The sequence below is a fragment of the Beta vulgaris genome, chromosome 9 (genome assembly GCF_026745355.1).
Source record: "Beta vulgaris subsp. vulgaris cultivar EL10 chromosome 9, EL10.2, whole genome shotgun sequence".
NCBI lineage: Eukaryota > Viridiplantae > Streptophyta > Magnoliopsida > Caryophyllales > Amaranthaceae > Beta > Beta vulgaris.
Genome location: NC_079210.1, coordinates 55,068,329 through 55,091,096, shown reverse-complemented (window position 1 = coordinate 55,091,096; position 22,768 = coordinate 55,068,329). Strand labels below are relative to the sequence as shown.

Below are 22,768 nucleotides of genomic sequence, written 5' to 3'. Positions count from 1 at the left end.
GCAGCAGGCGACGGCAGCAGGCAGAAACTTCAGGTATTCTTCTAAAGTTCTAATTCAACCTTCTTAATTGAATCATTCTTGAAAATTGTTGAATTATTCTTCATGAATCATTGTTGGGTTGTAAATTGTTGCTGAAAATTGATGTTTATTTGTGAATTTTAGTCAATTTGATTTCATTCTTGATTGAATCATTCTTGATTGTGTTGTGATTTGGAAATTGATGTGAATTTGTGATTTATGAATTATGTTACTAAGGATAGGAATTAGAATGTTTTAGAAATCATTTGCTTGATTGTATTGTGTTGGATTTTTCAATCGACTTACTTAATCTCATTCAAAGTATTAATTTAATTTTCAGAATGAAAAGGAAAAAAACGAAGGATATTTCAAGTTTTTTTGTTAAAAGAACGCCAACTCAAAATCCACCTCCACCTTCTCCTCCTCCATCTCCTCCACCTTCTCCTCCAAATCTTTCACCACCTCAAGAAAATGAACAAAATCTTCCTCCTCCATCTCAACTAAATGAACAAAATCCTTCTCATCAACAAAGTGAACAACATTCTTCTCCATCACACAATTTTCTAATATGACGCAAGTGAAAGATAAATTGCGTAATAGCATGGGAGATCAAATGTTGAATGATTGCTTGATTACTTATGTGGAGAAAGAAATGTTTTTGAAGGTTAGCAAGGATGATATTATAAATCGATATCAAAATATGAAAACTCGTCGAGAACAGTTGTAATATTTTCTAAGTACTATTTGGTTGTAATAAGTAATATTTTTAGGTACTATTTTATCGAATATGAACTATTATTAGTCATAAATTGATTTTATTTGAAGTAGTTTTCTTTAAATTCATGGATTATCTTATATGGATACGCGTATCCGAACCCGTACCCGTAGCCATTTCTGTGCAACCTAGTCGGTAGTGACCAACTATTCATAAATTCCTGGATTCGGCACTGACTGTAACTAAGAATAAAATAAAACTAACATGTGAAGCGGATTTTGTAAGATATGACTCACATAGTCACAATGTCACATGTATGAGATTCTTTCGATTGATATGAGAACCTATAAAGCTAGGAATTGGAGAACTTTGTTCACCAAATGGCCAATGATTGAGGTTACATGAATAATGAATTCACGATGAATAAACTCCGTAAAACACGCAAGTCATGAAAACAAAGTTTTATTAGTTATTACCAGTTTGAAATTTTTGAAAAATACTATAGTTTTTGCTCATTTCAAACAATCCCGTTTCGAAACCATAAGTCTGACTTGCTCAATCCTTTCAAGGTTCACAAAAGTATTCAATACATAATATACACTAAGTAATTGATTTTAATAGATGCAGCATTTAAATAAGTTACTAATAAAACTCAATGCAGAAGTAAAATTGATTTCAGTTGTCTATAAGGGTTGGGTAGATTATGATCACCCAACATTAATTAGGTTGAGCAGTTTTCCTTTATAAGTATTAACAGTATAAATGATGGAAAAAGTCTATCTATTTGATGTATAAACCATCCATTGTCATCTATATAAATCTATATAATATATTGAAAGGTGTCCTAAACAAGGAAATGTGATACGTGACGCTCTCTCTTTAAATTCATGTAATCCATGTACAATAAACAAAAATTAGAAATTGCATAATATAGATTTTGATCTCGTGACTTCAAATTCATATATTAAAGTTTTAACCTGTTAGGAATTGGGGTTGACTGAAGTGGTGAGCTTTTCCATCTTTCCTAACAAGGTCTAGGGTTCAATTCCTACCACAAGCATTTGCTCGGGAATTTATGGGGGTTGGGGGTGTTTGGCTTGTAATGGGCCTCTAGGTGGGGGTCGTGTGCCAGGACACCCTAGAGGAATTTCTCTTACCAATTAAAAAATATATATATTAAAATTTTAACCACTAAACTAAGTTGTATTTAATGTTACAATTTTAAAATACAATGTTAATTAATTAATGAAATTTTTTCTTATCCAAGCATACCAATTCTCTTGCTTACCCATCTCCACGATGGCGATTGGCAGTTTGGCACCATTGTCCATTTACCAGCAATTTATATTAACCTCAGAGCTGAATATTCGTAGAATGCTAGTGCTACAAGTAACAAAATTTTTGCAAAATCAACTCTGTTACAAAGTCAATGAATCGCATTCTTCCACTTGCTCTTATTTATTATTTTGATTAAATCATATCTAGGAAATTATTGTGTATATCGTTCTTGAGAGTATGAATTATTCTTATAACATTATTTCTTGTGAGTTTATGAATTATGACATTGACCAGCACTGAACGTGGTTACTAATCAATTAATCAAAGAAGAGATGTAGATAAACAAAAGAAATAGCTATTGATTAGTGTGACCCATTACTTCTATATGTGCATATTTCATCCAACGTGGGCAGCTTTAATCCTTTCTTCTCCTATTTTTAAAAAATCAAGGAGCAATACTATTAAACACTATCAAAGTTTAATACATTCCTTTGATGGCTGTGCGCCATCGAATCCGATGAAGTAGCTAAAACAGGTAGTCTATCAAGTTGATAGAATTTAGGCAAAAGCTAACGGACGCCCCGGGGGCGCTAGATAAGAAATATATTGTTGTATTTAATTACTCATATTTATATAAAATAATATAATAATGTAGAATTCCAATGCAATGCATTTAAATGCTTTGCATTTGAATTAAATGTTTTCCCCTTTCCTTTTGAAAAACATTAAATGTTTTGCATTGGAATTATACATTATTCTATTATTTGTATAAATATAAGCAATTAAGTACAACAATGTATTTCTTATCTAGCGCCCCGGGGCGTCCGTTAGCAAGATCCTAGAATTTATTACAAATTGGAATTGGAGAGGGGTGCTCAAAATACACAAGATATTAAGCTCATCGATCTATTTTCCCCTTCACATTCTTAGCAATACTATCCGCAAGCTTGTTTGCTCCTCTTCGTTTATATTGTAGTCTAGTTCATTCTCGACTTTGGAGCAACTCCCTGCACAAATGTAACATATCCGACTCGTGACTGTTTATGTTAATATCATTTAAAATAGCCAATTTTGCACGAAGACAATCCGTTTCCACTGTAACATTTTTCCATTCTTACACTGTAAGGATTTGAGAATAGCTTTTATCTCGGCTTCAAAAGCATTGTTCGCGTAAGTGGCGAAATGAAAGCCCTCAACCCAAAGACCTTCGTGATCACGACAAACGCCACCCAGGAAAGCTTGCTTTGTAGTGACAAGGAAAACAACATCAGTGTTTATTTTGAGGTTGTGTGTTTGTGGGGGAGTCCAAGTTGGTTCCGTATGAGTATTATGATGGTCATGAGAGAAGAACCATTTGGTGGTGGCCCAATTTAATATTTTTATAAGGATACCTGATGGAGTGTTTCTTTTTTAAAAAGCCAAGTGTTTCTTCTAAGCCAAATCTGCCAACAAATAAGTAAAGCCCAAACATTACAAGGTATCACACAATTTTTAAGGACCATTTTTGTAGTTAACAGATCCTTGAATCAGGTTTTGAAGTTGGTATTATGATGGACATCAATCTTAGCTAGCCCCCAACCCTCCCGAGCACGGGGACAGTCTCTCAATACATGGTTTTATATCTTCCTTGGTTGTTGGACAAAATACACTTTTGGGGAGTGATCTCTAATTCTGAAGTTACCATTAGGATTTTTTTGTCCAAAACCCCCTTAACTTTTAGGCACTTTGCGAGAAACTATCTTAAATACACATAATTGTCCAAAACTACCTGAATTGTACAAAACCGTTGTTGACATACTTACCCGTTGACCGTGTTTTCATCTCCGAAAAACCACGTGTCGAGACGTGCGCGATTTTCCCAAAGAAAAGTCATCCACCCTGGGCGCACACCACCCTCCCCACCCCTTTTCCAAGCTAACCAACCACCCCCACCCCTGTTCGTCCCTCCCTCAGCCACCCCGACCCTATTTCGACCACCCCCAGCCGCCCCCTCCCCCTTTCAACCATCACCACCGCCGCCCAAATCTAGCCCATACACAGAAGTAAAAGTGTATTGGACTAGTTCGGATTATGAGTCAATAATTGGACTACTTCGGATTATGAGTCAATAATTTATTTAGTCAATCTAAGACACGTAAAAGTGGGAAACATCTACTTTGATTTTTTGTGAAAATGTTTATTGTTAGTTTGAATCCCCTTATAAAAATTTATATATCCACTTGTCGTGTTAGATATATACTTAGATAAATAATTGTCCAGTTAGATGAGGATTACATGTTGTCTTAACGATCAAATCGTCTCACATACCATGACAGATCGAGTCAATATAAATCGTATCTTTATTAAACTGTAACCGAGGTCCGAGTTAGAATTCTGTTATTTAGGTTTCGATCTTGCATTGACTCAACTCTCAAATATCAAATTCACTATAGGTCAAATCAACTATAAGTCAGATACAACTTTATGCTTGAATATAATCACATAATATGGAGCTAAAACAATTATCTATTGACATCATATTGATCGAATACAGATCACGAATTATTTCACCATCTATTCACATATAGGTTGACTACAAGCCATAAAAGATTTAAGTTGAGTCGATTTAGATAACTATACTTGTTGAACTTCTATTCATCGTCCTAATTAAAACTACTTAAAATCGCCCCAAAAAAATTGAAATTACATCTCTAACCTTTTCTTTTTTTCCCTAAACCACCACCACCAGCCACCTCACTCCACCACCATTCACATCCTGCCACCACCACCATTCACACCCTCCCCCACCCCCCGTCTCTCCTTCTTCAACACTATATGCGTACCACCACCACCCACCTCACCCCACCACCACCCTCACCTCCACTTCTTTTGTCGCACACAACCGCATACTCAACCCCCCCAACCACTACCACCTTCGTGTCACCCCCCACCAGTTGAATTTTTTTTTACCATGGACGAACGTCCAGCCAGGACGTTCACCCTATGGCCCGGACGTCCTGGTCGGGGGTTCATGCCACGGGGTGAACGTCCCGGTCGGACGTTCGCCATGGTAAGAAAATTTCAACGGGCCTTTAACTGGGGGTAGGGGTGATGCGAAGGTGGTGGTGGTTGGGGAGGTAGGTGATGGCAGAGGTTGGCAGGTGGTGGTGGGGGTGGTGGGTGGTGGTGGGGGTGGTGGGTGGTGTGGGAAAAAAGAAAGATAAAATGGTCTATAAAAATGAACTTGGAGCAATTTAAATAGTTTGGGACGATGTTTAACCAACCTCTAGACTTGCGCATATAATTATAAACCCACGTTGAGGGACATGCTAACACATTTAAACCGTAGGTGAGGTACGTAGTTCGCATTATGTTCTATTACCTAGATCCCCCAGGTCACACGTGGATTCTTTCTTATCAAGCTTGTTCATGTAAAAGAACAAAAAACATAATAAACGGCTGATGCAATGCTTAAACCTGAAAAGCACATTTTGTTTTCAAGCTGCCAGAGGGTGCTGCAACCTTTTATATGTTTCTCTTCGTCAGTTCTATCTCTACGGCTGCATGCTGTAATCGCAGCACTTGATTGACAAGTGTTTTTACAGTAGTGTCCCTCCCCTTATTGTGACAAACTGTTTATGCAGATATATTGTATAGCAAAACGGCTCACAGATATTGTCAATATTTGCAAATGACTCATACTTATCCACTTTATATTATTTTAACGTTAGCACGTTACTATATATTATTCATGCTAGGTATGCCTTCAAAATTATCCAATGGACTTGTCAAACATATAAGGAGAAAACAGGAAGAGAAGATGGAGATAATTCATAAAAATGAACCCATATGAATAACAAGAGAAAAAGGAAAACAAAATTCATATAAGCAAAAGAAAAACAGATGTCAAGATTACTCTGCATTTACGATTTTCTTACTAAATATTCTCGAGTTTTTAGAAAATTCGCTCATACTTTTCAAAAATGCACAGGTTAGTCCTCATTTTCATAATAATACATACAATTACCCTTAATTTAGGAGATTTAACCCACTAACCACTAACCACTAACCACAAACCCTAATCCTAACCCTAAGCACCCTCCCACCACATCTGCAGCCCCTTCCCCCCACCTTCGTGCCCCCGCAGTCCAAACCTATCAATTCAACAGGCTGCCACCCCTCCCCCACCATCGCGCCCCCCCCCTTCGATTTTGGAACAGCCCTCTCCCTCCACCCCACGCAGCCCCGACCCCCACCCCCCTTCAATTTCTGTCGCACAATACCGCATGGCCCACTCACCACCACCACGGCCCGTCGATTAGTCATTAACGAAAATCGACTGGGTTTGGGTTGTTCCAGTGCTTTCACGAAAATTGACGAGGGTGGGGGGAAGGGTTGCGGAAATCAACTGGGGCGGGGGGAGGGTTGCGTGGAAATCAACGTGGGTAGGGGAGGGGTGCGGAAATCGAGTGGAGGGTGGCTAGGGTGGTGGGACGGTGGGGAAGGGTGGTTAGGGTTAGTGTTGGAGGTAAGGGTTAGGATTAGAGTTAGAATTAAGGTTGAAAACTAAAAATTAGGGTTAATGAAATGCCATTAGTCATTAACGGTATCTGAATATATTATCGTGAAACTGAGGGGTACCACGTGTATTTTAAAAAGTGCGAGGATAACTCGTAAATTTTCTGAAAACTCGTGGGTATTTGGTGAAAAAATCGTTGCATTTAGTAAATGTCAAAATTAAAATAGAGGTTCCTTAAAAAAATTATAGAGGGAGTTAATTATGAGTATCATTAGCTAATTGAAAGATCAAAAGTTTGATTCTTATTCAACATTTATTTTTGTATCAAACAAAAATCTCAAGTGGATGGATCAATGCACCAACGCATGTTAAAAATCATTTTTTTTTCGGTTATCTAGACTAAGACTAACATATTAGAAAATTCAACATGATACGATGTGCATGAGTTGGTAAATATCCACATCAAAACTTGATCAAACTACTACCATTTGGCAGCATAATGAAAGCAAAGGCTACCCAAAAATGTTCGGCAAACTCTCGTTGTCTCCACAGCTTAATAATTTATCTCATCAACACATAATTATTGTACTCAAAGAGTCAAATTTCATAACTTTTTCTAGAAAAAAGTGTTCAAGACATCTCTGAATAGGATAGCTTAAGTAGTTAAGTTAATCAAAAGTAGGAATACTAAACCTATTATAAATGGCATACAATTTTGTCAACAAAATTTCAAGTTAATTATATTTAGAATATGTATATGTACCTTTCAGCCTAAGGACTATGCCTAGCAAAGTTTGGCTATATAGTACGAAGTATATTTACTTAGGCTGCACTAGTCAAGTTGAACACAAGTTCCCATTATAAATAAAATAAAATTAGAAGTTATTTGAATAAGACCAAATTGATATTTCCAAGTTAGGATAGACGGATTGAATTTGCACGAAGAAAAGAAGTTCTTTTTTTTGGCAACAGGAAAAAAAAGAATCTTATTTACAATACAGATAAATTCAGGCTGTCTATGAACAGTGAATGCCGCACCATGCCACCATTGTCTACATGCTCTTGGCAGGACATTTACATCCTTATCAATTATCCCTAGGAGCACCATCAATGGTTGCCCTATAATTTGTGGTGATTAATTATCTTATTACTTTCAAACTCGTCCACCTACTCCACCATATTTTCCTTCTCCTCCAATTCCTTCTTTCCTCTTTTTCTTGATCCATCATGAAAAATTGGACATTAGTTTATTGGCCAAATTTTTTTCTCTCCTAAAAAAACTAATATTACTTTTATACCCACTTTCCTCGTAACTAGGGGTGTTCATTTCGGATATCCGGTCCGAAATTTCAAATATCCAAAAAATTCGAATCGGGAAAAATGCGATCCAAAAATTTTCGGATCGGATCGGATCATCGGATATCCGAATACTAAAAAATTGAAATTTTCAAACGAAAAGTTCGTAAAACAAGTTTTTGATCGGATCATTGAATATCCGGAAACTAAAAAATTGAAAATTTCAAAAAGTTCATAAAACAAGTTTCCGATCGGATATTTCGGATATCCGACCTTAAAATTGGGTATCCGAAAAAATCCAAAAAAAATAATGTTTCGAATATCCGCAAAATGAAAAATTTCGATTTGAAAATCTTCGAATATCCGATCCGAAATATTCGAAATCTAAAAAATCGGATCGAATATTCCAAAAAATTGAATCAAATCGAATACTTATGTACACCCCTATTCATAACCCACAAAGAAGACAACGACTGGGAGTACTCTTATCTCCTAGCATAACCATATATCAACTCATCTTTGCTTTAAAAATCTAAGGTAGAAAAATCATGTATGTCTATCTATAGTCATATTCCATCTTTTTGTAATTTTGTTTTGAATTTTATATCTGTCAATTCTTGACTTTAAATATTAATATCGTTAAATATAAAGTAGTAAAGAATATAAAAACTAAGTTTTTTGAATGTATACACTCATATTTAACTTTTAATTATTAATTAGTAATATTATATTATATTTTACAAGAAAAGGGTCAAATTAATAATTTAAATTATACATATAAGGTCTTTAATTTATGCTCCCTCAATTATTATTTTTTGTCCCTGTATTTACCATTGAAAAATTTCAATATGTTGTTCCTATTTTAGGTTTATCTATACATAGAATAATTCTGTGACTTAATTAAGCTACAATAAATGTGTGCAAACTATTCCATAGTCATTTTACACTTTTATCTCTTCAAACTTTTGTCTTATTGACTGTCCAACATAAATTAACTCAAAGGTTTATAATCTTTGTTGAAATTAATTTAATTTTTACTTTCCCTGTCCCATAATATAGTGCTTACTTTTTTTTCACGGGAACCAAGAAGAATGAAGAGAGTAGTAAGATTCTGTAAAAAAAAATTAACGAATTACTTATTTGGTATTTTTGTCTTAGAACTACTTTTGTAATTTCCTTTTCCTTAAGAAATAATAAATATTTCTTAAAATGGTGTAAAGCAATAAATAGAGGAATACATTTTGAAAGAAAAATAGGGGTATTATTTTGTTCTTGAAATTGTGTAAAGCAATAAATAAGGGGACACATTTTTTGAAAGAAAAGTATGGGTATTTTGAAAATTTGCGTAAAAATCGAAGAAAATTTAGTCCAAACAAATTCATAAAAAATAAAAAAGGCACAATAGTTTGGGACATCCAAAAAAAAAAATGTAAACATTGTATTATATGTATATGACGGACAAAGTATTTAGAATTGTGGAATCTTTTCCCTTTTATAAGTTGCATTAATTTTCCCCCTATTTCAAATAGTAATAACAAAAGAAAACGAAGAGAGAACACTATACCTCCCGAGCGGGCATGTCTAGTGCTCATGCGGGCAGGTGAGCTCGATTGAAGCTCGGGTGAGCACTAAACATCTACTTGGGAGACCTCTTGGAACCGGACGTGAGCTTAATATTCATACTCATAGTTTGACGGGTGACGTCGTTAAATAACTTCAAATCCAATGATTACCAGGGCAAACCGATAAAAAGGTCGATAGAGTTATAAACATCCACAAAGTTGTTTGGGTTTATGTAAATTGGATTTTGTGTCTCAAAATATTTAATCAAAAAAAGTCCAAGTCCATTTTCGCTGGACGGATTTTAGATCGGGCCCATTTTGAGGTATCTAAATTACTCACGGCCCGTTTGGTAGTTGGTCATAAATGGTGGTAATGGGAATGAATTTGTGTGTAAATTTGTGAAAAATATCATTATTCATCCCCATGGTAATGCTAATTTATCCTAAGATGTCCACTTTCCTTCTTGAATTTTCATTCTCATCCAATACCACCTTGTAGGTGGTAATGAGTGGTAATGGAAATTGCTTCCCCTTGGAGACAAAAACACAAGTTTAAGAGTGAGATTCTTGTCCATGGAAGAAAAATGCCTCCCCATGGAGATTTTAAGGGTGATTTTCTAATAAAATTACACTTAAAATTCATTCCCATTACCGCAATTTATTAACGACTACCAAACGGGCCGTCAGTGTCGTGTACTGGGCTCGATGCTGCGTTGGAGACTTGGAGTTCAGCAGCTTGTGATTAGCTGGGCTTAATTGAACAAGCATCGGGAAAGCTATGTTGGACCGCAAATAAAATGTTGCTACAAGTGAACACTGAGCAGCCTCAAGCGGCCAAGTGCGGGCCAGCAGCTGGGCGTTTAACCTCTACAGTCCAGTAGTCCACATATATGGCTGCAATGCATGTGGTTGGAGATGCTTCATGCACTGACTTGGCCATTTCCCCTTGGGGGATCTGCCATTACTGGTCAAAAGATATGTTTTGAGTCTTTGAGAGAAGCTCAACCATTAGCAGGTCGAGTCTAGCACAAGGTTTTTATGATTTTCTATAAATAGATGTCTTTTTTTTTTTTACTTGCTAGTCGCTACATTTTCTTATTTAGTAACTAATGGTCCCATGCAAAAGTACCAATACTCTTTTTTATTTTCGACATCTTCATATTTATAACTCATAAAAGTACTAATACCCCCCGGGAAAATAGAGATAGCATAAATTAATTAAAAGTAGTACATAACATCAAGCCCTATTAGAAAGGGTCTCATTGTTCAAGCTTAGGCTATTACAAACCACACGAATTTCTCAGTTAGATACAACCCTTATTGCCTTGACCTCGCATCCTTTGCTAGAGCATCAACTAATATGTTGCTTCCCCTTCCTTTTCCTTCAAATTGCAGTCAGTCCCTGGAAACTGAGGATCAGATCCCTCCATTTTCCATTAAGCCCGCAATAGAGTTATGAAGTTTGATAGAGCCATTTTTTCCAGCAATTGCTCTAGAAGAGTCCATTGTCTGCATATAGTTATTCCGATCTCTCATCCTCATCCATTGAGGGGCTTGGAGCTAGAGGATGCCGTTAGGTCCGCTTTGAGTGGGGATTTTCCCCCATTTATTTTCTTGTTTTTGGTGGGTTGGAAGTAGCGATTGATAGTTAGTGACTTTAGGTTGTGGTGAAGAGAGTTGTAAAAGTAGCCAAGGGTATAATGGTACATTTACATGCTAGTTGTCGCGATTTTAAGTAATTTCAGGGTGATGAATAGGAGTTCAGTTATTGTAATGTACTTAGTAATTTCTTTTTATTAAACAATGAATTTATTTAAACGTTTTATAACGTTAACTTTGACTTGAGGATGGTGGCAGGTTTAAACTCACTAAAGAAAAGCTGAGGTGTTTAAGGGAAATAATTTGACATATGTTTAGATAAAAAGGAGTGTTTTTATACACTTAATTATATAATCACAAAGTAGTTAACTTTGATTTGTTTTATGTGTGGATCGTATCAGATCAACACGTCTGGCTATGTACAGCTACAAGTCATGTGCAAGATGAGTAATGATCATCAGCTTTCACTAAGTCCTAGATTAGCATTTAGCAATATACTTTTACATAATTAATTAGCTCTTTGATTAAGGAAGTAGTGATGTAGTATACACATACAGTCTTGCCCTTCAATTCTATTCACAGAAGAAGAAAAAAATGGCTACCCTACTTCCACAAGATGATTCAACTTCATCTGTATCCAACTTCAACACCCATGAGATTCAACCTCAACCCTTGAACCCAACGTATAACCAACACCATCGTCCTACAGTTCTACTCATTTCAGAAAATGATTCAGCGGCTGCTGAAGTCGAACAAGTTTTCGAGAATTGCTGCTGTAAGGTAGTTGTTGCTTGTTTTGCTGTCACATTTACAGGGGTAATAACATTGATTTTCTTTGGTCTAGCCATCTCTATAACTATCATTGCTTCCATCGTTACATTACCATTCCTAGTCGTATCTGTATTCGTTACTCGATTCATCCAGTTATTTAGGCATGGTGAAGGCTATGAGAAAACTCTTCAACTTTCACTAACCCTCCGCGATTGGATTTACGCAGAACTGACTTTGTTAGCCTTCACTCTTCTAATTCTGTCTGCAATCACCATGCATTCTCCTGGCTTTGAAAATGATATGTTAAAAATACTGCCCATAGCAGATCATTATACATATTTTTGCTCATGTTTTTGGCGTGTCTTCACAACGTCTTTATTTTATATTGTCTCATTAGCTTAATGCCATCAATCCCATTGGCTCATACGGAAAGCAGCCTTTATGTTCGAGCAGCAGTGCTTGAGATAATCGACTGTGTTACTTTCTGGGCTATCCAGTTTCTGGTCATGAGAGCTGTTCCGACTCTAATGCATCACAAACTGCTCGGGTTGTATACTCGAAGATGGATTGATGTATCGATTCTGGTTCTTATATCTCACAATGTCATTAAGATATCTACTCATATCATCGTGTGGCTGCTACGAGAGCTAGCTTGTGAAAAGCTAGATCCAGGGCCTAACGAAAAGTCAAAACGATATTTCATAATGGAGAAGATCTTGCAAAGAAAGTATCTAGTGTATTACGCCAATGGAACGAAACACAGCATCAACACTATACTTACTTCAGTGATGCTTCTACTTACATGGGTGTTGTACTTACGCTCCAAAGTAGATGAAACGCCTCGAACCCAAGATATAATACAATTTGGAACCTGGACTTGTGTTACTTTTCTCATTGCTTCTGTTCTTTGGCTTATCAAAACTTGTTTATTGTTGTCATGGGAAGCTAGTGTAGTTTATAACAGATTAGATTGGAGTAGTAAAATCATAGACGGAGGGCTGCAGTTGCACTTCCTCGGCATCATCGATCAACACAACTACGACGTATTCAACCTTCTTCAGATTGGTACGGTATACAACAAGTTGCTGCACATTTTTTGACAGCTAAAATTTCGTTGTCAAAGGAGGATTACACCTCTGTCACTCTTGATAATTTAAAGAGCTCTGATCAACCTGATGATGGTAATACTAATAGGTAAGATATGTCTTTTGGTTTCAAAGCTATCAAATAATTATCGCTTTTCAACGATGATGTTCATCGATCTTAACCGTCTACAATCCCGAAACTTACATATTCTGCATGCCATTTATGGCTAAGAGCAGGAGTATTCAAGAAATTTTGAAGGAACTTATGCAACATGCGGATGATAAAACCCAAAAGTCATGTGGGTGTTGCAGAAAAGGACGAGTGAGGCATAATTGGGATGGTTTTAAAGATCAACTGCGTGATTATATGGATCCCTCTGGAGAAATAACTCTTGAAAGGCTTGAAGCATGGATGGTACAAACTTAATCATTTCTCTACTTCCAATTTTAACTGATTTCCCCTCTTTTTGGGCAAATTCTGATCTAGTGTTTAACTTCTATCTGCTACATATGTTTAAAGGGGGTTTAAAAAATTACACGTTCCTATAAAAAACAACTTTGAAATTTCACTAAGATTCCAAGCAATTACTCTTGAAACGAGACATATCCCGCAGTAAACTATCAAAGCTTACTTATATCGTAATTCAGCCACATATGTCGCGAAGTGGTTTGAGATGCAATCCTATTATGATTAACACCTTGGATTGTGCTTCTATGTTATATCAGGAAAGGGCACGCAACAATTGTTTGTTTCTTGCAAATACTTTAAGCAGTGCCATGGAAGTCGCAGATTGTCTTAACAAAATAATCAGTGTGATTCTAATCTCGGCAACTTTCATATTATGGCTGCTTCTCACTAGGTTGGCTTCCACAAAAGTACTTGTTCTCATTGCATCACCATTGCTTGCTGCAACTTTTGTATTTGGAGACACTTGCAAGATCCTATTCCAAGGCGTCTTCTTTGTCTATGCGATTCATCCTTTTGATGTTAGTGATTTATGTGTCATTGATGGGACTATGGTGAGTGTGAATTCTATTTGGTTACAACACTAATACTTGCTTGCTTTTCTTCAAAACCTTTAATCCTAGATTAAGCGAGATGCAACACATGTATTATACACCCGCTAAAGGTTTATTTGGTGAGCGTAAAACATTTCCAACATAAAGTGATTTTCCCATGAAAACCATTTTTCAGAAGAAAACTCAATTCTAAATTGTTTTTCCTTTGTTTGGTTGCAAGGAAAGTAACTTTCCTTTGAACCCGTTTTCTTTTGTTTGTGTTTTGTTATTATTTGATAGAGTTGGAAAAAGTGTGACTTCCTTTGCCTCCCTATGGAAAGTGATTTTCCAGCCTTGAAAAATAAAGTTCAACCCATATTTTCCCTTCCTTTTTCTGATCTAAACCAAATAGAGAAAAGTGAGGAAATACTTTATTTTGAAAACACTTTTCTCCCAACCAAACACGTCCTAAGTGTGCAATTCTTAGGTGCTCCACTCCCAAGTACTGTTCTTTGTACAATTGCCATATATTTTTTGCTTAAATAAGCAAAATATGTAAAATGTGTAATGTAAATACAAAATGTAAGTAGCCTAAAGTATACTTCCTCCGTTTCTTTTTACTCGCTACACTTTCCATTATGGGAAGTTTCACATTACTTGCTACACTTTTTTTTTGGGCAATAAACTCTCTATCTCTCTCCTCCCACATGGGCCCTTTTCTTTTTACTCTCTACCTCTCTCTTCTCCAAAAATTGCCTAGGAGTCCGTGAAATGAGAAGTGTAGCGAGTAAAAAGAAACGGAGGAAGTATAATGGAATTTTTAAGCGAGATGCGATTAACTTTGTGTTAAATATTCTTTTAGATGGAGGTAAGAACAATTGGCATTTGGAAAACAACCTTCACAAAAGTTGGTACACAAGAGAAAGTGATATATCCAAATTCAGAGTTGTCGAAGAAAAACATCATCAACCACAAATCTGACTTTGATTGGAATGACTACATAGAGTTCGATGTGGATTCTATGAAGGACGAAAAACTCAAGATTCTGAAACAAGAAATTGAAAAGTAAGGACATGTTTGTTATCATTGTTTGTTTATAATTTTCACAAAATTTGCGAGGAAAATCAAAATATATAAAAATTTTAAAATAGTCCTTTTTTTTTTACCTGCTGCATTTTTCAAAATTCTCATAGTTATGAAGAACTCTATATCGTATGAATTTTAAAATAATAAAATCATTGGATAACAGTATACAGTGCAAACAGGCAAAGGTCCCTAGTTTCATATATATTACTCCATTATTAATGTTGCTCACTATGTACGTTGTTTTGTTTTTATTCTCAAAAGAGAAATCGAATAGTAAGGTAGTTCCATATTACTACAAGATATAATTCTCTTTAATGATCTCTAACTTTATGTAGCTTTCTGTTTAAACAGACATCTCGAAGGTAATAAAGATAAGTTCGCACCAAGTTATAGTTGGGTGGTGGTGACAACAAACGATACCATCAAGATAGCTGTATATATCAGACATATTGTGCACCTTCAAAATAGCACGAACTTTGAATGTCTCAAGGTGAAGCACAAGTTACGATCTGACTTCGTTCTCTATGTTAAAAACCTCATGGATCAATAGGAAGTTGGAGACCAGAATCTTCAGGTTAATCTTTTGATAAATGTCAAAATCTTAAATCAATGGAAGTGAATGCTGAAAGGTTTACTAGGTCTCAATTTCACCTTATTTTCAGAGAAATCAGCAGAAGAGCATTCCCAAGAAACAAAAAATGTAACAGCTTAAGCTGTATGTGGTTGAATAGAAATGTTTTCAACGTAAATTTAGACATTTTCCGGGAAAAAGACACTTGTAAAAGATTTGTTATTGAAAGGAAATGTTAAAGGTGAATTGAGAAGCGAAAATGGAGAAAATAGGACGGATAGGGTGAGAGAAAAAAAGAGGGAGATATGTACAGAGGAAAATGTGTTCGAGGTTTACTACTATTGCTGTCGTTGTTTTACTGTATTGCTAAGCAGGGCAATCTGTCAATCTTATTTCATATCAACTAAATTTGGTTTTCACTATCAAAGCCTTGAAATTCTAATTTGGGTATTGAGTCCTTGCATCTTGTAAATCTCGCCTTGCACAAAAAAAAAATATATATATATACTACTATACTTAAGTAGTACAAATGATCTCGGTCTCTTCTAGAAAGCTACTACTCTCACTGTGAATACTTATTATACTGATGTCGACTGGAGCACATGCCAAAATAGTAGCAGATCACTTAGTACTTACTGTGTTTGACTTTGAGACAATTTGGTGGCTTGGAAAACCAACAACACCTGCAGCTGTCCTGCACTGCCAGAGCTTCTTTGGGATGCTCGTATGATGCATTGTGACAAATAACAAATACATTAGCAGAATGGTGATTGCAGAGTGGACACTGGACAGTAGTGGAGGCCATCATAGGGGTGACGAACAGTCGGGCAGGGAAGGTGGGAAGGGGGGGAGGGGTTCCTTTAATTACGGTGACAACAGATTTTGTTCGTCAAAGTTCTGATGAATCAGAAAAAAAAAAGGTTCAACGCTGTTCTCCAGAAAAACTCCTATATGTTTCTAGAATACCAAGCAAGACCTCCTTGAACTCGAATAAGATCTCTTAAAAGTAATAAGATCAAGGGTGTTCGATCAAGTATGTGATAATCTCATGGACTATGACGTAGGCTTTTTCCTTATTTTCTCTCGGCTTTTTTGCTTTCTTCTCCCGACTTTTTTGTTTTCTTCAACTCTCGTCCAGTTTCTAGAGAAATACTAGGATTAGTATGTAAGAATCCAGTGTTATTAAACTCTCGTCCAGTTTTTCCTTATTTTCTTTCGGCTTTCAATCACTGTCCTACTCAATGAGAAGGATTCCCCCATCTCTCAGTCATCCTCAGCCCTTCCTAATAACCAAAAATGTCGCTAAATAACCAGAAAACGCTTATGAGAATCTACAACAGGTCCACTCTCAGAGTTTAGAATCATCCGGCATCTGCATATGCCTATGACTTAACACAGATCCAAAATTTATGGTCACCAACATTATCGCGTAAATATTTGGCATACAATCTAGTGCATACACTATGGAATGTTATATATATATACAATAAAACAATGCCACAACAGAAAAGCACCATTTGCCATTCAGGAATTGCAAGGAAGAAAGTAGGATAAACTCGAAAGAGAGTAATGTAAGCTTACAGCATCTGCTCCATGCTTCCTAGCTACGATCTATCTAGTGCCTAAAATGCTGTATATATTCACACGGGTAAGACCACTACACATGTGAAGGTGAAAGCAAGAGCTTACCAAGCATCACAAGGAGCTCGATGGATCCTGCTATAGAGTGCCAGAGAATAGTTGTTCTATGTATGATCCTGCAAGCAAGAAAATATAACAGATTCAGTAAAACCAATGATCAAATTAAAAAGCATGAAGCCACGTTGTAGTAAGAAAGGCAGCAAAGTTAATCAAACTCATTTCATCCATGCCTTCATATGAAAGATTAGGGGAAAGAGAAATGAGCTACTTACAATCTATATCATCTTCTTCACCCAACCAATTGTGTCGCTATGAACTTTACAATAGATGAACAATGCAGCAGCCCCTTAGAAGGTGCTTGATTTACCCCATGAGCTGAAAAACTCTATCATGTGTCCATATACGTCTTCCTTTGCATTCACACTCAATAAGAAATCAACATGGCCATAATCATCAAGATAAAGCACCTCTTTCTTGCATGTTAACTCACTCATAGTGCGTTGTACATCTATCACATCAGCTAAAGCATCATTTCCCCCATAAGCCATCCACAAAGGTAATGACTCAGGCACAAGGCTAAGATCAAACATGGGAGGTTTGAGAGACCCATAGAGTCTCATATTTTTGAATATCCCATAATCATACTTGGCAAAGGTACCCTGACGGATCACTGAAAACAAAAAATCAGGATAATAAGTACAATTATACTCCGAAAAGTGGTCATGATATGAGGAGGTAAGATATGAATATCACAAGACTTCATAGCACTTACTTTGAAAAAGATGGTTTATATTCTTAGCTGATGAGGGATGGGGCTCATATTCAAGGTAAAAGTCCACTCTTGAAGTGTTAAAGCAGCAATTTTTACCTGTAACGTATGTCAATAGTCAACACTTTCACCAAATAAAGAGATACTACCAAGAAAGAAGAAATATCAAAGGTATATGGAGAAATTGAACAAGAAAAATGAAGCAAAAAGGCAAGCCTTATACAAAATATATATTTTGAGAAAATATACGCTTTATATACAAATTCCAATCAGAATACTAGATTTGGAAGGAAATTTGACAAGTTTGTCCTCTATTCCAACAAAACATTTAACAAGCCTTATCACTGAACAGATATGGAAAAAGCTCAACAGCTACTCCTTACATGTAATCTTAAAAGGCATGTAAATTCATCTTCCATATAGGACACAAATGGAGAATAATGGGGACCAAGGGCAGAACTTAAAAGGGTCAGCGGGTCACAACCTAAAGGCCTTTAACGGTTCATCACATGGTGCACAAAAGGATCTAGAATTTAATTATATGTTTTAATAGTAATAAAAATCTTCCACCACCACCCCTACCCCCCAAAAAAAGTGAAAAATTAAGGAGGTTTTGCTATTGATTCAGACAACAACTGACTTTAACATTTAATGCAACAAGTTATGTCCAAGCTCCTAAATGCTCTTTCCATTTTCCTTGAAGAAGGAAATCAAGAAATTTACCAGTTATAGAAGCCAACAAGTCATCACAGTCTAGATGTCCATCGCATACAGAATCCAGAAGCTGAATTCCTATATCACTGCATGCACCACATAAAACTTTAAAGCATATACACATGGACCTCAGTTTCTAAGCATGTCAACTGCAAAAAAAAAGGCTATACCTGTGAAAATTTACTTGATGAAAGCCCATTGCAAGAATCATCTGCGCACATGTGCACACATAAACAAAATAAAAACTTTTGTGCATCCTGAGGTCTTCTGATCCCACAATAATTAAGCAATATATGAGATGCCCTCAACAGAAACACAAACAAAAAGTACCTTGTCCAGGTACATATTAACCATCCGAAGAACAAATGGTGCATTCACATGTTTCAAGTATGATATTGGACAAAGACAAGCAGCAGCTTCCACCATTTTCACTATGTCTGGCTGAGTAAAAGCAGCCAAAGACATTATTGTCCCCTGTCAGGAATATTCATAGTTAAGCAACAAGAAAAAAAATCGCAACCTTACTAAATACATTTATGAAAAACTCCCAGGGAAGTCATATAGCAACTAAGCAAAAGGTCAAAAGTGTCACACCTGTGAATGTCCAACAAGGAAAATTTTTGAACCTGTCTCCCTATATATATACCGTACCATTGCTGCAAGATCATATAAAGCCAGTTCCTCCCAGCTCCAATCCCAAAATGCCTGTAGGCAAGGGAAACTGCAGTAAGTATGATCCCAAGTCCCAACAAAGCACTCTTATAGAGCAAAATTTTATCGTTTATTCTTTTTCCTCAAAAACCAAAGATACATGAACCACATTCCAAGCTCACTCACAACATCGTCCAAATCAGCAAGAAAAAAGATTTTCAAGGACAATTATTGTTTCATTTGCACTGTTGTACACAAATATTGCAAGTGATCACATGAAACGCAGCCATGCAGGTGATGGAAATCGACATAGATTTCACAATACAATATCCTAAATGCATCCACAGATCCACTCCTTGCTACAAGGATCACATTTCTCTCAGTCAACGCCAAATCATCTTCAATTTGACGGTTACACCAAAGAAAATATGTAGCCATGATTCAAATTGATTTTTCTACTTACATCACATTGAACACTGCTGTGGTACAAGATACCTAGTCTCTTATCAGTCCAAGACATGTCCATTCATAGCAGCGGGAATCAGGGTAAGCATTCATTGGCTACGAACCAAGCCCAATTCTCAAATGCCAAGTGCTACGAATATAGTGACAACCTAGTTATTCAGCTTAGGTTTGTGGGGACACCTCAATTGTGAGAAGCCTCTGTACACCCACCCCCCCCCATCGTTAACAGCGCGAAAAGAACTTTCATGACTTCATCAAAACATTTGTGTTGTATTGTTGTCGAGACTCAATCCCACTATCTCTTTACCTACATTTCTACTCTCTCCCCAGAGCCCTCACTGTTTAGTATCTCCTACTAACTTCAACATCGGGGGGGGGGGGGGGGGGGGGGGGATAAACCCAACAATATCTCCGGGCAGCTCAAGTATGCTGGGTACCACGGCATGGAGACTGAGACATTTGTGCGGCATAGACGTCAATCTACGTACCTCAAAGTCCTCATTCCACCTCAAGCAGCCATGCCAGACATTCATCAAACTCCAAAATGGGAGCTAGATACCCCATCCATTTAAAAGTAGTTGTCATGTCTTAATCCATCATATTTAGGGATTTAGCACCATTTTATAGAATTAACCTTTGTGATTGTGGTCTCCCTCGCACCTTCTCTCCCTCATTTGTAACAAAATGAAACTATCTTGGAATATTGTAGGATAATTCATTGTTCTTTAGGATTCCATTTAAAAGTAGTTGTCATGTCTTAATCCATCATATTTAAGGATTTAGCACCATTTTATAAAATTAACCTTTGTGATAGTGGTCTCTCTCACCTTCTCTCTCTCTCTCTCTCTCTCTCTCTCTCTCTCTCTCTCTCTCTCTCTCTCTCTCTCCCCCTCCCTCCCTCCCTCCCTCCCTCCCTCCCTCCCTCCCTCCCCTCCCTCCCCCTCCCTCCCTCCCCCCCCCCCTCCCTCCCTCCCTCCCTCCTCCCTCCCTCCTCCCTCCCTCCTCTCTCTCTCTCTCTCTCCTCTCTCTCTCTCTCTCTCTCTCTCTCTCTCTCTCTCTCTCTCTCTCTCTCTTCTCTCTCTCTCTCTCTCTCTCTCTCATTTGTTACAAAATGAAACTATCTTGGAATATTGTAGGATAATTCATTGTTCTTTAGGAATGTGACAACTTTTTCCAAGCATTCAAAGATAGTATATGTGACAATTATCTCTAGAAGCACTTCAATTTGGACCAACATTTTGCAGATTTTTGCATAAAATAGTTGAGACTCACACATGTACCCAGTACCCACGTAGGAGACTTGTAGCTAAGTCCAAGTAACATAGCAATCAACCTTTTGATATAACTTCATCACAATGTTCTATAATGTGTTTGACTAAACACTAGACCACCAACCAATTTGAATTGTAGACCTATTGCAATCGAAAAGAAGACAAGCAAGGGCTTTCTGTATCAAATTACAGACTTCTGACTAGTGAGGAGCAACCTCAAAGCATTCAACAAGCCTACAATAACACAGCCAGCTCAAAAAACCTCTACCGTAACGAGAAAATAATTACTAATGCTACTTAATTTCACAAGCAAATCAACATTGGACGTGGCAAATTACCTTGCTTCTCTCTGAAAGAGATACATGTCCATGACTCCAACGTGTCCCCCGTACATTAGCAACCCACACATCAAAACCACGATCAGCAAGAATGAAGCCCAAAGATTCTTCCTTTGAGTTCAAAAACCAAGCATCACCTGCCTGATTATAAAATTAGGAGACCATCAAAAACTAACCGAATCATAGCGACTCTCCATTTATGTATTCTGATTCAATCCTCGAATCATAAATCTTCGCAATAGAACAAAGACATCAATGCCAAGAGAACTATCAAGATATATGGCAAATTGATTAAAGAAAAAGTTTAAATCACACAATTTACTTTAATACTTGCGTTATGTAGATAACATAATCAAACCTAATCAAGTGATATTACTTCATTTAATAGAACATCAAGAAATTATAAATGGTAAAATGACTAAGGCGTTGTTCTTTTGGACTGAATTAGCCAAATTCACTCAGCCAAATTCACTTCACTTCAGTTCGCACAAATTCAGTTCAGACAAATTCAGTTCAGTTAGTTTCCCCTCTCACAGTTTAAATTCAGTTCAGTACAGTTTAGACAAATTAAGTTCAGAATCCAAAAGAAAAAGCCTTGTAATACTTTAAACAGTAAAAATGATCAACTACTACATCAGCTCAAATTGTGTTGTCCACAATACCACAACATCAACGGCATCCAATTTCATTCATTTCACAACAACAATTTTTTCTTTTTTTTTTTAAAAAAAAGGGAAAAATTACCATAAATAGTCCATGTAGAAGAAGCACAGGAGGACCTCGTGGCGACCTCAATTTCTCCGAAGAATGAGATGAGACGCGCTGAAGAGCCAGTATAAATCCATCCTTTGTTTGAACCTAATTCAACAAAATTTCACCATAAAATTGCAAAATTCTTTAGAAACATAAAAAATCAGCAAAGTTTTCTGGAATGATCGGAGGATATTTACGGTGTGTTCGGAGCAAGGGTAACCGGAGGGAATGATGAGTTGATCGCAGAGGTTTCCGGTGCGCAAGGGACGGTGAGAGAGGAGGTCGACGAAGGAAGAGTTAACGACGGAGGATGCGGCGGAGATGAGGAGAGAGAATAGTGAGAATAATGCTAGTGCGAGTGTGAATGTGAATGTTGTTGCCATCTTTGAAACTTGATTCTCCGACAAGGAAGGGGAGACTGAGATTAGAAGAGGGAATCAGGGAATGGCGTGCTGGAATCCTAGTGGCTGGAGGTTTTTGTTTCGTGTGGTGTTGAACAATGAAGGAAAGAAGGAAGAAAGAAATAAAAATGATTGTGTTGGGATGATCAATGATGATTAGTTTTTTTTTTTTTTTTTTTTGTGTTTGCACCCGGTTCACCCTTCGGGCTACATCCGGGTCGAGGCTAAGTTCGGAGTGGTTAGGTTTCATTCCTCTCCCAAGGGTATTGCGGGGATTCGAACACGGG

The 22,768-nt window shown here is 36.9% G+C and overlaps 3 protein-coding genes across 3 annotated transcripts; 2 read left to right on the top strand and 1 right to left on the bottom strand.

Annotated features, from left to right (window-relative positions):
• The first annotated feature begins 9,808 nt into the window (after positions 1-9,808).
• Positions 9,809-12,837, top strand: LOC130590008 (mechanosensitive ion channel protein 9-like). Its single transcript, XM_057391857.1, has one exon. It carries the CDS (start codon positions 12,085-12,087, stop codon positions 12,835-12,837), a length of 753 nt encoding a protein of 250 aa, XP_057247840.1. The 5' UTR covers positions 9,809-12,084.
• On the top strand, positions 12,809-15,929 carry LOC109135930 (mechanosensitive ion channel protein 10). Its single transcript, XM_048636293.2, has 5 exons — positions 12,809-12,931; positions 13,060-13,237; positions 13,549-13,842; positions 14,684-14,886; positions 15,259-15,929. The coding sequence occupies exons 2-5, from the start codon at positions 13,088-13,090 to the stop codon at positions 15,455-15,457; spliced, it is 846 nt and encodes a 281-aa protein (XP_048492250.1). The 5' UTR covers positions 12,809-12,931; positions 13,060-13,087; the 3' UTR covers positions 15,458-15,929.
• A 1,006-nt stretch (positions 15,930-16,935) lies between these two features.
• Positions 16,936-22,628, bottom strand: LOC104904939 (triacylglycerol lipase 1). The gene is made up of 10 exons (XM_010693364.4): positions 22,278-22,628; positions 22,072-22,185; positions 21,328-21,468; positions 19,197-19,307; positions 18,933-19,076; positions 18,773-18,813; positions 18,612-18,688; positions 17,892-17,987; positions 17,392-17,789; positions 16,936-17,235 (listed from the first exon to the last, which is right to left on the bottom strand). Exons 1-9 carry the CDS (start codon positions 22,461-22,463, stop codon positions 17,467-17,469), a joined length of 1,233 nt encoding a protein of 410 aa, XP_010691666.1. The 5' UTR covers positions 22,464-22,628; the 3' UTR covers positions 16,936-17,235; positions 17,392-17,466.
• Positions 22,629-22,768: the final 140 nt, after the last annotated feature.